The 18,996-nt window shown below is 47.0% G+C and overlaps 7 protein-coding genes across 7 annotated transcripts; 4 read left to right on the top strand and 3 right to left on the bottom strand.

The window, feature by feature from the left end:
- Window positions 1-860: 860 nt before the first annotated feature.
- N7462_000461 (RTA1 domain-containing protein) lies at window positions 861-1,714 on the top strand (the record flags this gene model as incomplete). Its single annotated transcript, XM_057072187.1, has 2 exons — window positions 861-1,011; window positions 1,068-1,714. 2 exons carry the CDS (start codon window positions 861-863, stop codon window positions 1,712-1,714), a joined length of 798 nt encoding a protein of 265 aa, XP_056938717.1.
- Window positions 1,715-2,003: 289 nt separating this feature from the next.
- On the bottom strand, window positions 2,004-3,125 carry N7462_000462 (putative plasma membrane ammonium transporter (Ato3); the record flags this gene model as incomplete). Its single annotated transcript, XM_057072188.1, has 5 exons — window positions 2,004-2,168; window positions 2,242-2,417; window positions 2,486-2,605; window positions 2,666-2,766; window positions 2,854-3,125. The coding sequence occupies 5 exons, from the start codon at window positions 3,123-3,125 to the stop codon at window positions 2,004-2,006; spliced, it is 834 nt and encodes a 277-aa protein (XP_056938718.1).
- Window positions 3,126-7,243: 4,118 nt separating this feature from the next.
- Window positions 7,244-9,283, top strand: N7462_000463 (flavin monoamine oxidase family protein; the record flags this gene model as incomplete). Its single annotated transcript, XM_057072189.1, has 1 exon — window positions 7,244-9,283. One exon carries the CDS (start codon window positions 7,244-7,246, stop codon window positions 9,281-9,283), a length of 2,040 nt encoding a protein of 679 aa, XP_056938719.1.
- A 260-nt stretch (window positions 9,284-9,543) lies between these two features.
- N7462_000464 (uncharacterized protein) lies at window positions 9,544-10,438 on the bottom strand (the record flags this gene model as incomplete). Its single annotated transcript, XM_057072190.1, has 2 exons — window positions 9,544-10,163; window positions 10,225-10,438. 2 exons carry the CDS (start codon window positions 10,436-10,438, stop codon window positions 9,544-9,546), a joined length of 834 nt encoding a protein of 277 aa, XP_056938720.1.
- Window positions 10,439-10,830: 392 nt separating this feature from the next.
- N7462_000465 (aldo/keto reductase) lies at window positions 10,831-11,931 on the bottom strand (the record flags this gene model as incomplete). Its single annotated transcript, XM_057072191.1, has 4 exons — window positions 10,831-11,027; window positions 11,084-11,411; window positions 11,476-11,737; window positions 11,792-11,931. The coding sequence occupies 4 exons, from the start codon at window positions 11,929-11,931 to the stop codon at window positions 10,831-10,833; spliced, it is 927 nt and encodes a 308-aa protein (XP_056938721.1).
- A 1,230-nt stretch (window positions 11,932-13,161) lies between these two features.
- Window positions 13,162-14,828, top strand: N7462_000466 (Zn(II)2Cys6 transcription factor; the record flags this gene model as incomplete). The annotated part of the gene is made up of 2 exons (XM_057072192.1): window positions 13,162-13,920; window positions 13,983-14,828. 2 exons carry the CDS (start codon window positions 13,162-13,164, stop codon window positions 14,826-14,828), a joined length of 1,605 nt encoding a protein of 534 aa, XP_056938722.1.
- Window positions 14,829-15,270: 442 nt separating this feature from the next.
- Window positions 15,271-17,195, top strand: N7462_000467 (uncharacterized protein; the record flags this gene model as incomplete). Its single annotated transcript, XM_057072193.1, has 2 exons — window positions 15,271-16,071; window positions 16,125-17,195. The coding sequence occupies 2 exons, from the start codon at window positions 15,271-15,273 to the stop codon at window positions 17,193-17,195; spliced, it is 1,872 nt and encodes a 623-aa protein (XP_056938723.1).
- Between the last annotated feature and the right edge of the window lie 1,801 nt (window positions 17,196-18,996).

The following is an 18,996-nucleotide window of genomic DNA, read 5'->3' on the forward strand; positions in this document are numbered from 1 at the left end:
CGCCATGAGCTAGAAGAATGCTACCTGACCGCCAAAATTAGCATTGCCAGCGACAATTATTCAAAAAAAAGGGGCTCGTCAACAGCCAATCGCGACATGCGAGGCAATACGCGTATAGCGTATAGCGTAATCGTATCAACGGCTACGGGGTGGAGCTCCCTCGCCATAACGTTTTTTGAAAGTGGTAGCCTTGCAATGGATTATGTTTTGTTCAATGTATCGCATCGAATTTCTATTTGAAGCCGGCAGCATTGTACGTATGTACATTTTACACCGATACATGTATTACGCATCATCTTGCGGATTGAGCATCCACCTGGCGCCTCGAAAATCTCTACCTCAGAAATCACTAAAAGAGCCAGGGAAGGAATAAGAGCAGTTGTTCTTTCTTTTTGGAATTATAAAATGACCTCAAATAAACAGGTACGCGTATGACTATATAAGCTGCAACGCTAGATGCTTCATGCTGGCAGTCATTCCAGAAAATTCCCCGATTGCATAAATCAGCCGCAGTCCAGCCCCTTAGCGCACAATGCTGCTAATAATGAAGAAACTTGAGGCTTACGGCTCCACTCTATTCAGATGCGAGTACGGTTACGACAGGGATTTCATTGGTCTATAATCAATCCAGGCCAAATCTGGCTACTGCCTTGGTTATTATTAGTCCTAGTTCTCGACGGAGTATATCGCAATGATCATTGAAGAAGTGAATTTTTATTTACCACATTGGGGGACTACTTAAGCCCCGGATCCACGGACAAATTGTCACTTTCTTTTCGTTCTGGCTTGGGAAACCCAGTACCGTCACTCGTTTCAAGTTTTTTCGTTCTTTATTACTGACATTCATTTTCATTCTTATTATGGCAAGCTATGCTTTATACCAATACACGCCCAGCCTGGCCGCAGCTGTCATAGCACTGATATGCTATGGCGCAAGTTCCGGCTATCACATTTACCAAATGATAAAGCTACGATGCTATTTCTTCTCCACATTCATCGCCGGCGCACTCAGTCCGTACCCTGCCCCGCTCAAACTAATGGTTACTAACTCTCTGGTCTCCAACCAGTGATGACGCTGGGCTACGCACTACGCGCTATATCATCTCGAAACACCACAAGCCTGGGTCCCTACATCGGACAAAGCATCTGCCTTCTTCTTCCGCCGTCCCTATACGCCGCAACCATCTATATGATTTACGGCCGAATCGTCCGTTTCGCCCGCGCCCCCGAGCTCTCAATCATCTCTCCACAAAAAGTCACCAAGGTCTTTGTTATTGGCGACGTCCTCGCCTTCTTGGCCCAGGCGAGCGGCGGTGGTATGATGGCGATATCGTCCATGTCAAGCTTGGGGCAGAAGGTCATTGTGCTTGGCTTGATAGTACAGTTGTTATTCTTCGGGGGGTTCCTGACGATCTCACTGATCTTTTACCGTCGCATCCGTGCACGCAGCACTTTTCCCATTCGGGCCATGCCGTTTGGGAATCTTCTTTTTGTTCTCTTTGGCGCGTCGGCGCTGATTATCCTGCGGTGTTTTTATCGCATCATTGAGTTTTGTCAGGGGAATGAGGGGTATCTGATCAGCCACGAGGTTTTCATGTACTTGTTTGATACAATTCCCATGCTCATTGTGCAGATCATGTTCCACTACTATCATCCGGGCAAAATCCTCCAAGAAAAGTTTTACGGAGATTTGGGAGCAGGCGTGGGGGTGTGAAACAATAATGCTTGGTCTTTTTTGGGGGCATATATGTTGGGATTACATCTTCCCGGACAAGAAATTGTTGGTTTGATGTCCGGAGAAGCAAGCGAATGCCTTGCTGGCGTGCCTCTCAAAGGAAGGATATGGGAATTCATGAACTTTAAGACTATACCCGAACACTTTTTGATCACTTCGCAACCAATTTCCATGAAATTCCTTTCTTCCTATTGACGTCCAAGTAGGGCCTGTCGCATCGTATTTCCCCTGTTATTTCCCTTGTCTCTAACGATCTCAGTATCACCCTTCAACTATCAACATCGCGCTTGCGCGCCTTCTGGGTCTTGCCTAGCACTATCGTGCTAAGGTCACCCACTGGAATGGTAATAGGGAAGTCCACTGCCTCGAATATCTGGGCAATAAAAATGTGCCAGATTGGCAGGCAAAGCGCAAAGTTGAACGCTCCTGCGGCCTATTGGAACACACCATGATTAGTCGGGCGTCCAAAACCGACAGATAGGAACTTGGTTTTGGGAATGAAATACCTGTTGTAACTTGGCCGCGTGGGCAAGATTTCCAAGCGCGCTTTGGAAAAACGTTGCCGCGGTCAAAGCAAACGTAATTACAAGGAGAAACAACGCTAGGAAGAGGCAGACATTGGTGCGAATCGAGCATATCAGATAGACAAAAGTGAGGACGGCAAGAATCGCGTAGTAGAGACCTGGAAATGCGTCGATTAGCGCTAGGTCCGACAAAGACCAAAGGTAGTAGGTAAGACTTTTTGCTTACCAGTTGTGGCACTATACTCCGGCGTCTGCATGCCTTCTAATGCGTTTCCAGTTGACGAGTAATTCAGCCCTGTTGCAAAAAAAGGCATTTGGGTAGTGCCTTGGACAATCCAGAAAGTACCTATTCAAGCGACTATCAGCGAATGACCCTTGTGTCGGCAACGAACGAGTCATCACAAACCATATGTGAAGAAAAGAGCGCAGGAAAAGGTATTGCCAATCAACCATTCGCCAACGGCGCCAAATATTTGTACCATGCCCCCGAAGAAGATATAGACGGGTCTTTTACATAATGATAAGAGTCAGTAGGGGCTCAACTTGTTTGATTTCGCTTTTTAAAGAAAACGAATCTCGGAAACGAGAGCTCACATTATTGCACCCCCATTGCCCCCTGATCCTCCCCATCCCATCGTTTGCATCGCAGCGGGTGTCGCAGCCAACAGGAAACCCAATAGCGAAATGGGCGTGGGATTACCAAAGGTGCGGCGCAGATTGCCAGCAGCAGGCATTTTAGGGCTTAAGTATAGCTTTTCAAAGGCATCGCGAGGGATAGGGAGAAGGACACTCTCGGCTGTCTGGATGCGACGCAGCATCTCGGCAGTCGAGGCCTCCTGTTTTTCGCTGACGTTCTCTTCAGACATGCTGGGTAAATGAATAGACAAAATATGTTGATGTCTTTCAAGTCAATTATTTGATCCTGGGGAAGGCGATTGTAGCCGACCCTGTAGAATACAAGCAAAAGTGGCAATTCTGAATTCCTCCTCCCCGAATTCTCGCGTCGAGGGAGGCCGATCTTATATTTCGAAAGATCCAGACCACCCATTGCATAGCCCACTATTCCATAATTACAGCAAATCCAATAATTTCTCTATGTACTCCACAGCAGCGACTAACCCCAAAAGTTCCGTTCTGGCCACCTCTATCCACTTCGACCCCAACCATAACCCCGGAGTAACTCCACATACACCTGCGCCCAAATTCCAAGGCGAGGCTCCCGCGCCAGGGGCTAAAATCTGACCTGGATCCCAGACCATAGTGCTTTGCATATCTTGCATTAATGACAAGTTGTCGAATTGAGGGTTATGATTCGCAGAAGCAATGCCCTCGAGCCCGTCCAGCGCAGGCAAGCGGGTCCGGGATAGTGGGTTTTTGTGGGGGTGAATTGCGGGGGATAGGCAAGTTTTGTCCCCCAAACCGGGTTTCCCCCGAGAAACTCATTGGAGACCCGAGGCAATTAACCGGTTATAGTGCGACTGTTGGCCCTGAGAGCCTGTTCAGTCGGCTGCATGGGCGATTCCTCGCCTTTTTGCCGGGGTGTACGGGCCAGCTGACGGTGTTATAAAATGGGATTGCACTGCGCCCAGGCTTGCCAGTGCAGTGGGTGGCGCCCGCTGAAAGTCTATTGGAAAGCTTTGTTGCATTGCTTGTTGTGGCTTAACTTTCTCCCGCATGAGTGTTCGGAGATGGTCCTCTCTTGGCTGCTCGAGCTAGAGGGACAAGTACAGTCGATTTCGAAAAAAAAAAAGAAAAAACTTGGCGCACACGCACTTTGCTTCCGAAGTGAACTAATTTGTATTATGATATCCTAGAAATTATTTCATTTGTTTCATATCTTCCGGTAATAAGTATACTGGGGCTCAGGTTATTATGAAGCATCTTGAGAGATTCAGAAAGATGCCAATGGACTTATATAATTGTGCCGATCTTGGGAATCGTGGATATGAAAAGCGACGCAGCAGCCCAGGACTTAGACACATTTATCAGATCAACGACCAGAGTCATAGCGATAGGGCCGGCTCACGACCACAGACCGTTTAAATAGCGACCTTTTGTTTCACATCTCATGAAATATTCGAGCACTAATCCAACTAACAGACTCACCAATGGGTGGAGCAAAAATGCAGCATAGGAATACCGCGGAAGCCAGAACCCCCTATACTGCCAGGGTGTATCAGCATATGGAAGAAAAAAAGCAAGTAAGGAAAGTCCAATGGATGCAAAGGCCATCTCATTCCATGCTGCATAAATTAGCGCTGGGGTGTTGAAGCCGCCAAGACTCAGTAACATGACTCGTGCCAAGTCGATCTCAAGCAACCTCCCTTCTAATACAGTGATTATGCCAAGACTTGTTAGGGAACATGCTTATGCAAAGGTAAGCGTTCTCCATGGCTTGCCAGGATTGATCTGGAATAGTGATAGGATGAAATAATCGCCTGATATCGCAGAAAAATGACCACCCATGTAGGCGAGGACATACTGTGGCAGGTAGGCGAGCTGCAATCCCAAAGGAGGCCATAGATACCCAACAGAGAATACCATCCGGATGGCGAAGCTGGATAATCCAGAAGTGGTCCAAGCAGCTAGTATGAGGAACTATTTGTGCTGAAACACACATCTCATAAGCTGTTTTGCACTTTTGCGAAAAACTTTCGCTAAGAGGACTGCCATGATGTCAACTATCACTGTCAGAGCAAGATATCAGACTTGTCCCTGAATCCCGTCAATTTGGCGCCAGGACAAAATATATACCTCCCACAAGTTCGTCTTCTGCACTCCTAGGCGAGAATATCCTGACATATGCTACGGCGTCCAACGTCGGCACGACAAACGTTGTATAGACAATTCCCGGGAGCAAAAGACGCCATATTCGCGAGCGGACCATTGTGGAGCCCGGTACGTGTCTTCTAGATATCTGCACACGGGTAAAATACCCTGACAAGAAAAAGAATAGGCCCATAAAAAATGAGTGATCCATCATGTTCAAGCCGACTAGGGCGATGGATTCCTCCAGAAAACAATTTGACCGAATCTTCCATGATCCCACACCTCCATAAGGAATCGCTGTGTGATGTACAATGACTAGGGCCGTCAGAAAAGCCCGCAGGTTGTCAAGAGCGTGGATCCTTGTAGACTGGTGAGTGGCCAAGTGTTGCGGGATTCGAAGTTTGGGGCGCATGAGGGACAAATAATCCTTCCGATTCTTGGCTCTGCGCCCTTGCCCCATAATGAGGGTCGGAATCAGACACGCGAGAAAGTCTCCGGGTTGGGACTGTGGGCCCAACCTGGAGACGAAGAGGGGCACCGAGACAACAATGTATAGAAGTTTCGTAGAATTCATAAAAGACCTCGGACCCCGTGTGCATTCTCGTATTCGGACGCATGTCGACGTGCATTACGGAGTAAAGAGGCGGGAGTTGCTCCGTAGCGTGGATGCTGGAGGGGGTCAGCTAGCGAATAACGGCCAAATACATTCACCCTCTCCCCCATTAGATAACCATCAGTTGAGAGATGGGCTTCTTTTGTTCTGAGAATATTTATTTGTATCAGCAAGAACCGAAGGGTCGTTGTATCTCGTAATAGGTGAGACTGTTGGAATTCATCAGGGCTAGCAAGACCAGTGATTCTTGGAAGTCTGCGGAATTACGGCTTTCAAAATGCTCCATACATCGGACGCAGAATCTCCACGCGAAAGCCCCCGCAAAAAGAAGTACCGCGGCACTTAAAAGATCGCCAAACCCCGAGGACGCGATAAGCAGCGATGCCAAGACCCCATAGCCGAGCCGCGTTGCGATTGTTGCCAAGTCTTGACTGAATCATTGCTGGTGATGTCGCTGATAAGCGGAATCTCCTATCTATTGAATCCTTTAGGAAGGTGGCTACGACTCCGTTGACTACGTCTACTCCGTACTCCGAGCTTCCACTCCAATTCCCCGGAGACCCACCCATCTGTCACCCCGGAACTGCTGTAAGATCCGAGCCCTTCGATAGTGCTTGGGCAAACCCCTCCTGACTCGCCGTTGATAAGATAAACTAGTTGTTCCTATCCGCGATAACAAGCTCTTCGGCCGCGTGGTCAAATCCTATGTTCTGTTAGGCTTCTAGCTTCGGCCGGCCACTGCGATTGCGATAGTTGCTTAGCGTCCTGATTCGGATTTACGTAATGGCCATGCGATGGATTTGACAATAGGAGGTCTTTCTCTTGTAGATATGGCTCGGCACTTACGACAAACTGCGTGAGCAACTATTACAGCTGTAAAGATCATCCTTTGAACTTTCTACCCGAATGATAAGAGTAATGCTATCGAAACCTCTGCTGATAAGTCTCGGAAGCAAATTGAACTATAAAACTATGCACCACTTTTGCTGGTACCTGAAAACACGTTATGACAGTATCTGAAAGCTTGAAGAGTATGGTATCAGACATATCTTAGTTTTCAATAACTCGCTTTTTCTCTCCATTTTAGGCAAAATCATTACTCGTAACACAATCAAGACTTGTATGATCAGGTTTCGTCTTAGTTTTCAGCCAATTATAGAAGTCTCTGTCTCATTACATTGAAGTTTCAAAGAAACAAGCTCAAAACTCCGGTCTGCCCATTTGAGACAATTTCCTCCCGCGCTGTATCATGCTATGCATGAATTGAATACATTGTATCTCTATTGTATGTGATAGTTCTCCTAGGAGTCGGCAATAACCGCCGTTGCGATTACTTCTATCAGTAGGAAGATACGTATACTAGCTAAAGCTCCTCTCCTATCGCTTCCAAGGTGACACAGTTTGGATGGCGCAGCAATGTAACAAGGAATGCAACATTGACTTAGTTAGTTAGAATTCAAGATACCCGATATCAGTTATATCACGGCAATATAATTATTGGGTTGAAAGTGGTATATAAAATGCCCATAATGTCCTGCCAGCAGATAATTTCCATCAGCCGATAAATTCTCATTCTCAGCAAGAGCACTTGCTCAAGCAGCTATGAAGGCCTGCCTACGTCATCTTCTCCTCGGAATAAGCTTATCAGGATTCAGCCTAGCTGACCCTGTGCAGCGAGGTGCTGATGTGCTCAGATTCAACGAACTTGGTGATGTCACAGCTGACTCCCTGCACAATATTCATGTCGAGTTTCTGGACGACGAATTTCAGGGCCAATTGCAACTTGTCTATGGCGAATGCAACATTCGACACCCGGTTCATGGTCACCACGAGCTTGGAAGTGTTTATGTGAAACGGGAAGCACAGCCATCACGGTTTGTCTGGGTTATTCCGGAAGATGCCCCCCATGCATACTGCCTCCATGCATTCTCGGGCTCGACACTTCTGGGCCGTTCGGCACCCATTGAGATAGCAACACCGCTTGTCAAACGAGAGAGTATCGCCGACGTTGCAGATACTATGGGACCTTGGTTTGATGGCGTGGCATACATGAAGTCCAAGAATCACACCGCTGCCTTTGTTTCCAAAGCCAAGGACACCTCGGTTGCTATCCTCGGTGGAGGGATGTCAGGGCTTATGACGAGTTTGCTGCTCGAGTCTGTTGGCATTACGAATTGGCACATTTTCGAGTCCTCTCAGCGTATTGGTGGTCGTATCCGCACGAAATACTTGAACAACACACGCCCAGATCAATATCAGTATCAAGAAATGGGCCCCATGCGCTTTCCCGTTAGCATCACCTACAGCGACACCAATGAGACCCTCGAAATCCAAGATCATCGGATGGTCTTTCAACTTGCTGGTGTCCTCAATGGAATGAACGTCGACAGACCCGAGCTTCAAGTCAACTTCATTCCCTGGATCCAAAGCGGTCCCAACCTCCCTGCAGATTCTGGTGGTGATCGTCTGCCAGACGGGCGCATCCCTACGGCCGCAGAGGTTGCCGCGAATTCATCCCTTGTCTATACTGCTCCACCTCCGAGCGTCTCCGCAGTTGACGCCGCTGAAGCTGCCTTCGATAAATATACGAAGCTTGATGAGCGTAAGACGATTCGAAAGATCGCCACTAACATGTATAAAGCGCATAAAAAGGCCGTAGAGGACGGCATGTTCCACTGGTCCGAGGCCGGATATCTGCGTTATGCCCTGGGTTACAGTGCCAATGTCTCAGACTATGTTGCTGGGACAACCGATACGCCTATCTGGGGAGACTTCTATGACGATGTCTACTTCGCTGCAACCGAATGGCGTACTATCGACAAAGGCTTGGAATCTCTCCCGCGTGCCTTTTACCCCCATGTGGCTGATAAAGTGACCTTCAATCGTACGGTGCAAGGAATCATTTATAATGAGACAACTGGCAAAGTCGCCGTTGCTTGGCGCGATGATCCGCTGAAGATGAAACCCGAAACTGCAGAATTCGATTACGCAGTGGTCGCCGCTCCATTCAGCAAAGTCCGGCTCTGGGACCTTCCCCGGTATTCTTCTCTCCTTAGCAGGGCCATCTCAACACTCAATTATGACCCAGCATGTAAGATGGCACTTCTTTATAAGACTCGTTTCTGGGAGCACATGGAAAACCCGATTTTTGGTGGATGCGGCTCTGTCGACGTATCAGGCGTTGGCAGCGTTTGCTACCCGTCCTACAACATGAATGGCACTGGCCCCGGCGTGATTCTCGCCTCTTACATCTCCGGCACCCAAGCCCGCTCTGCTGCAGCTCTTACTGACGAAGAGCATGTCTCGTTGATCCAACGCACAATGGTCGAGGTGCACGGTGATATTGCGGCCGAGCAGTTCACTGGAATATACGACCGTCAGTGCTGGGAGTTTGACAGGCACCAGGCCGGTGCTTGGGCAGATCCGCTTGTCGGACAGCAGGAGCTGTACCTTCCGGCATACTATCAGACTGAGTTTAAGACCATTTTCATCGGTGAGCATACTAGCTATACCCACGCATGGATTTTCTCCGCACTGGACTCAGCTGTGCGTGGAACAACTCAACTTCTGCTAGATCTGGGTCTCGTTGATGAAGCCAAGTCTGTTGTGGAGACCTGGATGGGCCGCTGGATTAAACTATAAGTAGTTGGCAGGGGGGACTATGAACTTTATGATGCAATTACTTTTTATACGACTACATGAAGTAATATGAAGCAATGAAAGTATTTGATCTTCTTTCAAGACATCAGGAACAAAGAAGGCAATCATGAATGTAGCAAGATTGATCCTTTATATTAGAAAAGCTTCGAAAGGTCATCATTATTAAATCTTAAGTCAAATAATCAAATCCAATCTAACGGGAAATAATTCTGTCTTTCTCTTGGTCCATCGCTGCATGAGATTCAAGGAATCACCTCCTTGCCTTGCCAATCCCAACATTTGCCCCTCCCACTTTCAAAGCTCGGTGGCAGCTGAGCAAGGAATCGCAAGAGGAGATCAGCCGCATCCAAAGGCTCAAGCATCTCTCGTCCCTTCCAAAATTCCTTCGTGAATTCTGTGTGAACCGTACCCGGATGCATTGCAACAGCGAGTGCTCTCTCCGCACATCTCCCACGTAGGTACAGGTCGAATGTCTTGGCGATCTGATATACCGATGCTTTACTGGCTCGGTACGAGTACCACCCACCCGAAGCGTTGTCGGAGACTGATCCCACACGAGCAGCCATCAGGGCATAGATAGCATGGGAAGGCAAATTCAAACCAATTTTACCCCTTGACAAAGATAAATCCGATGGTGGAAATGGAGGTGCAGATTTGTTGGGTAGAAATTGATATAAATGTTTCATCAGCAATAGAGGTCCGATGGCATTCACTTGAAAGCTATCCAATGCAGTAGCAGCGTCGATTTGAGAAGGTGATTTCTCAACATGCAAGACACCAGGGATTGTCAATGCCAGACGAAGGGGTGTGTTGGGATATTTCTTGCGAATTGTGTCAGCCATTGATGATATACTGGGTTCATCTAAAATTTTGATCAGTAAGAACCTAAAACCTCCTCCCTCATATAAACATCTACAAAGTACCTTTGACGTCCACTTTCAGAACATCCAGCCTCCCTTCAGAATCAGGCGGTAGCCCTTCGCCAGAAAGAAGCTTTTGTCGAACTTCGTCACATTCGTTCCGCGCCGTCGCCACAACAGGGAGGTGGGTTTGCGCCAAAAGCTGTTGGGCGAAGGCAAAGCCTATACCGCGAGACGCTGGAGTAACCAAGGCAAACCCGTGTATTGCCGAAGCCATTAGAAACGTTTTTATTTCAATACAAGAAATGAAATGATAATTAAGTCTCAGAATTCCGTTCCTCGCGCCCCTGTGTCTCCGTTTTATGACGTCATGGTTCCTTGTCACTTCCCTGCAATCCCGGTTGCTGCGATCGAGCATCAATGCGCAGGAGATCGGACTTCATCGCTATCAATTAGGTCTGGACTAATAATTATCAGATACTTTGATTTTCCTGGAGTCGTTTTGGATACGATTGATAGACAATTTTGCTACTAACTGCCTTTTTATCAAACTGTTACAGTTCCTGTGCCTTCGGATTATGCATCAAGTCTAGAGGCGAAATGAGACCTAAAGGATGAATTCCAATTTGTTCTGTGATAGAATAATAGCCAAATGCATAGCTTAATCAGTCATTTTCCTTCCAAGTCGTTAAAAAAGTCTCTTCCAAATTCCCCGCTACTATCGTTAAAACGAATCTTTTTATTAATGGTTTGGATCATTTCCATGTCCTTCGGACTCAATTTAAAATCTCCTTCTAGGTTTGACTTGATTCGAGATGGTGTTTTAGATTTCGGGAGGACAGAATGCCCTTGAGTAACTCCCCAGGCTATATCAATTCAGTCAGTTAGCGTCTTCGATCCACTATTGACAGAGTTGACTAACCAAGAGCCACCTGTGGAGCACTTTTATCGTATTGATCGCCAATTTCAGCCAACACTGGCTCTTCGAGCAGCTTTCCAATGCCACCTTTCTCGCTGTAGGCTGCATTTTGGTTGCCGAATGGCGAATAGTGGGTAACATGGATTCCCTTTTCCCTGTGCCAGGCAGTGAATTCAAGTTGCTGTAACCAGGGGTGACACTCCATCTGATGAACAGCAGGAACAACAGAAGCCTCTTTAACCAATCGTTCCATCTCCGCTTTCGAGAAGTTGGAGACACCGATTGCTTTGGCCTTGCCAGTATTTAGCAGTTGCTCCATTGCCTTGTATGTCTAGATATCACATTGTCAGTTCGACTCTCAAAAGAAAAACCAGCATGAGAAACTATTTTCATACGTCAACAATATCAATATCTTCCATGACAAAGTTACCACCCTGCTTCGGAAAGAGATTTTCTCCGCGTTTCCACGCTACTGGCCAGTGCATCAAATAAAGATCCACATACTCCAGTCCCAGGTCATCGAGAGACTGTTGCAACGCTGTTTCTACGTCATCCGGGTGATGTTTGTTACTCCAGAGTTTTGTCGTGATGAAAAGATCTTTCCGAGGGACACTGCTCTTCTTAATAGCCTCGCCAACAGCTTTCTCTGTGCCATACCTAGGGTAATGATATCAGTCTGGCAGAGCAAAAAGTTCATGATTATTTACTCACACCCTTGCTGTATCAATGTGGCGATAGCCAGCTTTTATGGCTTCAATCACCGCGGCTTCCTGTTCCTCTGCGTCTTGCCAGGTTCCAAAGCCAATGGCAGGAATTTCTGCTCCGGTGTTTAACTTGAATCGGGTCGCCATGGCAATTGATCAATACTAAGACACCAATGTGGCAGGCGGGCGTCTTAAAGAACTAACTTGTAAGTCAAATTCATGATTAGAGAAGATTTTCTCTCGTTGGAAAAGACACCAAATCGATGGGAGGCGTCCGTTCCTCGGGTTCTCTCCAACGGTGACGTATAGATGATGTGAACATCCTAAATTCTGCTAGGTTTGTTCTCTCACTCCAGATAATTCTCAGGAAGACCCATATGCACGAAAGTTTTGTATATATTCTACAGTGCTTTTCTACTTCCTTGGATTTCTAATAGGTTCGCCTTTTCCGGGACTACCTGTCTCTTGAAGAGTCAATCAACGGAGTAGGCCCAAGGCTGTACGTGATGCATTACAGACAGTCATGGTTCTCCTTCCGTAACTAAAGGAAGCATGTTGGGGTCTACGGGGTCTGTATACGTGCACTTTTAGTACTATATGTACGGTTCAAAGCCTGAAGCGACCTCCTCGGACCCTTATCACATAAGTCTTTAGTTAAAAGTATCAACGATAAACAGGAAGTTTACAATATTGCGTCCGGACATTCTTTTCATCAGCTCGAGGGTCACAGGGATAATTAGACAGCCATAACTTGTTAATTAGATGTAAAACCGACCGAGGAATTCTATGATCCCCATCCGGCTACGGGGTATCCAAAGTACAAAAGTACCGAAGATCATAAGGGATTCTCATTCAGCGCGGGTCCCGCACAACTTACCGGTCGCCCTACAGCTCGTCTGGATAGTATATTGATAATTCCCGTCTTGTACATGCATTCACTAATTTAGTGATGATTTTTGATCTGGATTTGAGGTATAATTCGGAATACTAGGCTCTCCCTTCTGTTCTCATGTCGGTCGGCAGGGATCTATCAACTTCCGTTCGCCCCCATTCTTGTCTTACAATGCCACGATTCCAGCCACGATGCAAACGCGAGGCCGATGATGCTACACAGCATTTGCTCACAATTGCGCGATGCCCTGTCAAGTTTTGATTACGAGTCGCTTTGAAATAGATTTCTTTTTTGTGCTCTAGTGGCGATATGGATGGTGGCTATAGATCTAGGTGAACCTCGTTTTTGTTGAACAAAGAAAGTCACGGAGTAACTGGAGCCTGATCCACAACTTCCTCTTCTCCCTTCCCCAACAACCGCCACTTCCACTCTCTCATTTCTTTCAAGCATGTCTGGAATGCCGCCCTCCATCCAGTTCACTCGATATGCCGTCGTCTTCCTCCTCGCAGGAGGATCGAGCACTTGCTAGAGCCCGGAAACGGAACCAGGTCTTTCCCCGCACCAGGACGGGCTGTCTGACATGCCGGCAGCGGAAAAAGAAGTGTGACGAAACCAAGCCCCAATGCCAGGCGTGTACGCGGAACGACCTGAACTGCTCATGGCCACCCCACATAGTGCGAATATTCGGTCTAGATGACCAGAAAATTGGCCAGGATAGCTCTGTTGAAGGGCAAGCATCAAGCTGGGATGATATTACAGTGACACCATCTGCATCTTCCACTCACACAAGTCTCTTCAGCTCTCCCTCTTTAGTAGAGACTACGGAGGATTCGGGCAACGAGGATAATGAATGGACCGTCGCTTGGTCCTCTGGAATCAATGCATTTCTGAGTCCAAAACGAGCCGGCATGCTTCTGCCTGTCTCGCAAGCCTTACTTGCACATTATCTGGAGAATACCGCTCCTCTGTTATCCACTGCCCCAGCACATGACGCGCCCTTCATTTTCTGGGTTATGCCTCTTGCCTATAACGACGATCTTCTAATGCATAGTGTTCTGGCATTAAGTGGAGCCCATCTATCATTCAGATCGGATGAGAACATCGCCGTTCAGCAGGCAACCTATCGCCATTACTGCTTGGTATTACGGACTCTTCGTCAAATCTCAGACAATGAGGTCTTGTTGAGTGACCCACATGCCCTGCTTCGAGTAGTCCTAGCCTTGGTGATTATGTGTCACTATGAGGTACATGAATGCGACTCATCCCATGTCCCATCCACATTCTGCTGACCATCCTTGACCTATAGGTCCTCTCAGGCAATATAAGCGGATCCCTTTTCACTCATCTTCGAGCCAGTCGACATCTTGTGCTAGCACTGCGAAGCAAACAGCAAGAAATTAGAACCGATTCTGAGCGAAGGCTATATGGGTTCATCATGGAAGTCTATTCATATCTTGTTCTTTGCAATAGTGTCACTCCATTCGGCATGAACCAGAATCGAACTCTCGTTCACGATTCTTTCCTCCAATCGATCGATGACTTGAAACACTTCGGGGCCTTTGGGGTCATGTTTGGTGGAGGCCATGGTTTATTCGAACTACTATCTTTGGTATCACTATTTGCTGCTCAGCAAGACTCACTACCTCCCCCCAGCGAGCTTCCTAACTCTGAAAGATTCAGTATTTACAAGAGATTGAAGAACAGCGTCGTCAATTGGAATCCTCCGGTGGTGGAATCCGCCAATTCCGACTGGCTGTCTCAACGGAGAGCAGCCTTAGAAGTATGCCGGCACGCTTTGTTAATTTTCTTGGAAACTGCTTTATCTTTCTTCACAAAAGGTGATATGGAAAGAATTGGTCATATACAAACACTCATCGACGTGGCAATCTCATATCTCCCCCAAATCTTTCCCTCGAACTATTCCTGCATTTTGATGTGGCCCCTCATGATAATCGGATCATGTATGGTGAACGAGGAGCAAAAAGAACTTCTGAAATCTATTCTCACTCATAATCACTACATGATGAGGAATTCTGTCCAAGGAGGTCGACTACTAGAGCTGCTATGGGAAGATCGCGACGAAGCGGCGATTGGGCCCTATGGACTCGGTTTGATAATGAACAAGCACGGGTTCGACTACGGTGTAATATAGCATGGATCATCGATTCAATCAACGCACATATAGTTTATCTGGTCTAGACAATAAGCAGATCATGCATGTCATTGACCAGACGCCTCGGCTCCACATGTCATCACTATAATAATCCCTCGGCCTGTCCTCGCCTCGTGCCTCCGCATTTTACCGCGTTTCCGCTATAAAGCCCAACTCAAATCGACAAATCATAATCAGTCATACTTCCGCTTCCCCGCGGCTGTTGTGTGCCACATCAGGTGGCACGCGCCTTCTCGCGGAAAGAGATAAGGCAGAGAGTGGGTTCTTATCTACAGCCGCTTCTTTATACTTCTTTGAGATTGATTCGGGTTCAAGGGTCCCCGGCATTTTGGACCAAGAATGATCTATATAAACAAAGACATAGTGCTCCGGGTCTATCAAATATGAGAAATCAAACCGGTATTCAACATACTCGATAGTCATGGCTCCTCGTGAAAATAAACCATCCATCACTTTTGTGAATAGTCTAAGCGCCGCAAATCCAGGCTGGCATTCTAGCACTATCTCTTCCTGTGGTGAGCAACATGTGGTTGTGACATCGCGTCAGACTGCACAGCGTAAGGAGGGCACTTGGCCAACCACATCTGATGATCAGGTCCAGCAAGCAGTGGATACTCTCGCCAGTACGCTTAAGGCTGGCGGGGCTTCTGCAAAGGATATCGTGAAGCTGACGTTTTATCCCGTGGATTGGGCCACGGAACAAGCTGACGATCTTCTGAGTCCAATCTTGCAGCTCCTCATAGATAAGCATGGCACAAGGCGCCACCTTCTGGTTACAACGGTACCCGTCTCTAAGCTTTCCTCTCCCGAGGCCATGTTCGAGATTGAGGCAATTGCCTTGGTTGCGGGAGCCTCTTGGCCTTGGGAGGACACCCAGGACCTTCATTCACCTGTACCTCCAGTAAAAGTCGATGTTGTCGTGGTGGGAGGTGGGTTCTCTGGTTTGGCTGCTGCCTATCAATGTAAAGAAGCTGGTCTAGATGCAGTTGTTCTAGAAGCAAAGTCTCGCATTGGTGGCCGAAGCCGGAGCCAGCAACTCAACTCAGGCCCGGGTGTTGTTGAACTGGGTGCCACTTGGATCAACAAATTTACTCAGCCAGAAGTTTTTGCACTAACCCAGAAATTCGGGTTAGAATTGGCGGAGCAGTATACTGATGGCGATGAAGTGTTTCAGCGACCTGATGGCACAATTATCAGAAGTCTACAGGGCAGTATGGGCAATGTGAATTTCCCTTTCTCTGCTAGTGAGATCTCATTTGCTGATTCTATCTAAAGGGGCTGACTGAAGAAGATCGCGAACAAGAAGCACTGTTGGTAGGGGCTCTGATGGAGCGCCCCGAGACTCTGGATATACGCAAATGGAGCGACTTTGCTCCGGAAGAGGACATCACCCTTGCTGAATGGGTATCACATCTAGGTTGCACCGGAGATTATGTTCAAAGCATTGCCAGCCATTTCTGCAGCGCGATCCTGGGACGTGGCTCAGATGTGGTCGGAGCTCATTACTTCTTAGACTACGTCAAGTCTGGCATGGGCTTTCTCAGTCTTGTGACCGAAGGAGAGATGGGCGCACAGTCATTGAAAGTAAAAAAGGGTACTTCTGAGATTGCATGTTCCCTTGGACGTGCTTTGCAACCGGGCTCTATTCTTTTGAACACTCCGGTCGATACAATATTGCAGCATGGAGAGGATTGTCAAGTCAACACCTCTACTGGAATTTCTTTCAAGGCTCGCAAAGTGATTCTGGCCAATCCTACGAATACTTATTCTGATATTCGCTTTTCGCCTCCTCTTCCTGTGAAGAAGATCGCACTCGTTTCGGACACAAAACCAGGTTATTATGCCAAAGTTGTCGCTTCATATCGAGAGCCATGGTGGCGAAATGCGGGTCTTAATGGAAAGTTCATAAGCCTCAAGGGTCCGATCTGTTTTTCTTGGGATACTTCTGATCTGGACGATGCCCAATACTCTCTCGCATTCTTTATTGCTGGAGATATCGCTAATCAGTGGAACCAGCTTCCTTCCCTTCAGCAGGAAGCAGCGGTCATCAACCACTTGGCTGAATTGGTCGGGACAGAACTGGCGGATCATGCTTATAATGTTTTGGAAATCAACATCGTGGAGTGGAATAAGGAGGAATACATTTGGGGAGCACCGACATCTGTAATGGGGCCGACTATGCTTTCCCAGTATGGAGAAGAGCTTCGAAAGCCTTTCTTAAACTTACACTTTGCTGGTGGTGAAACTGCTTATGAATGGAAAGGCTATCTTGAAGGTGCAATCACTGCTGGATACAGAGCTGCAGCAGAAGTTGTGAAGGTATTGCAGCCGGAAGCAAAGATTTAATGTTTTTTTTTGCGCGAATCGGACTTGTTTCATCAAGGCAGATTATATCTGAATCACGTTGAGGTCTATGATGTTGAACACCTCTTGTGTTTACTAAGACTTCAATTATGGAAGAAAGGATTAATTCAAAGATTGATATCATGTCCTATAGCTTGGATTTTGGTCTGCTAACCATCAGGCCATAGCAAATAAAAAATAAACCAAGAAAAAAATATGGAGCCCTAGGGCTACCTCGTCCAGAACCTACTATCCTACTACTAGCAGGTCCACTACTATTTAGTGGGCCGCGGCCGGGCCAAATATGTTTGTAGTCCAGTCAAACAGCGTCTTAGGCACATCACGGCCCCCGTAGTTAGGAGGTCCATTTAAATTCCGCGCGCCGAAATTTTTTTTCCCTGATTTTCTCAAGCTTGTGATCTTTGGACCTCAGCAGCTTGGAGCTGTCTTCTGCCTCTCTTTCTCTCTTTATCATCGACCTTGAGCTGCTCAAGCAGCTCAGGTCAAGCTATCCCTTTGGGGTCAGAGGCCGCATGATGTTTTCCGACCTCGCTGGCTTCGTCAACCCATAATTGTAATAAAAGGTAAGGACGATTTGTTCTCTTTTTTTCACTGCACCTCTCCCCTCGTTGGATGATGACTCCAAAGACATGCAAAGGCATTCCTCAATCTTAAGATATCGTGTGGAATCTGTCATTCTATCAAGTTTCAGCCTTGTCTGACTTCAACACAAATCTTCATTGTCATTCGTTACCAGTCTTTCTTGACACAATTATGCTAACAAGTTGCTGGTTAGGTAAATACATACACATTTCGTGAATCTCTTCCCTCAATTGCGGCATTTGCCTTGCATGAAGAAATTTTGAACGAACGGGCGGACAAAACGTACCCATGTCCCGGCATCCAACAAAAACAGAGCGTACAAACTCTGTGGGTGCCTGGGAGGTGGATTACTTGTTGAGAACTCGTCACCTGATCCTATTCCCAAATTCTATCGCTTGACATGATTACGTCTATCGAGTTGGGAACAAAATTTTCTGACTGAATATTTAGGTATTTTATTCTAGTTCTCGTTATCTGCATGCCCCTCGCACATGGTTCAATCTTGTATGATGAATGTGTTATTCACACTGTTTGACCTGGTTCGTCCGGGAATGAACATTTATACAAAAATCTGATTTAATGAGGTGAGTCGGCCTGCATCCCATCTGAGCCCATGAGACGAGTCCATACTGACGAGGACCCCCACAGCCTGACTTAAATTGCCATGTTTTGATCTTGCATTTCACGCTTGCATTTTCTCCGAATGCCATTGCTGACTCGATCCGATCAATCACTTAGGAATACCCTCAACTATTATTTGGTCGATGGGATGGCCCTTGTCTGAGTGAGTACCACCTTGTCTTTTCTTCTTGCCCTCATTTCATGATGAACCCTATAATTCGCTGTGTTCTTTCTGAACTACATTGAAGATACAAATTATATTCACCTTGGAGAACTGATCTCTTCACTTGTTTACACGATGCTTGATTACATCCTGTTATGTGTACAGTGGCTAATATGCGCTGCAGGTTCTCATTAGATACCCTTGATACCCCCCTAGTTTAATCATTTCAATCAAACATAAATCTCTCATAATCATCGCTCTTTCGCGTAAACCGCAGCCATGGCTACATTTTCCTCTCGGCCCATTTTCATAGACGAAAGCTTAATAGTTCTTTCTTCCCCTCGAATTCAACTCCTGTCCCATCCGCCGTACTCCCCGACTCCCTTGCTCTGAATCAACGTTTCCAGGTCAATTTCT

This window comes from Penicillium macrosclerotiorum (assembly GCF_028827735.1).
Source record: "Penicillium macrosclerotiorum strain IBT 26536 chromosome Unknown utg000001l_segment0_segment0, whole genome shotgun sequence".
NCBI lineage: Eukaryota > Fungi > Ascomycota > Eurotiomycetes > Eurotiales > Aspergillaceae > Penicillium > Penicillium macrosclerotiorum.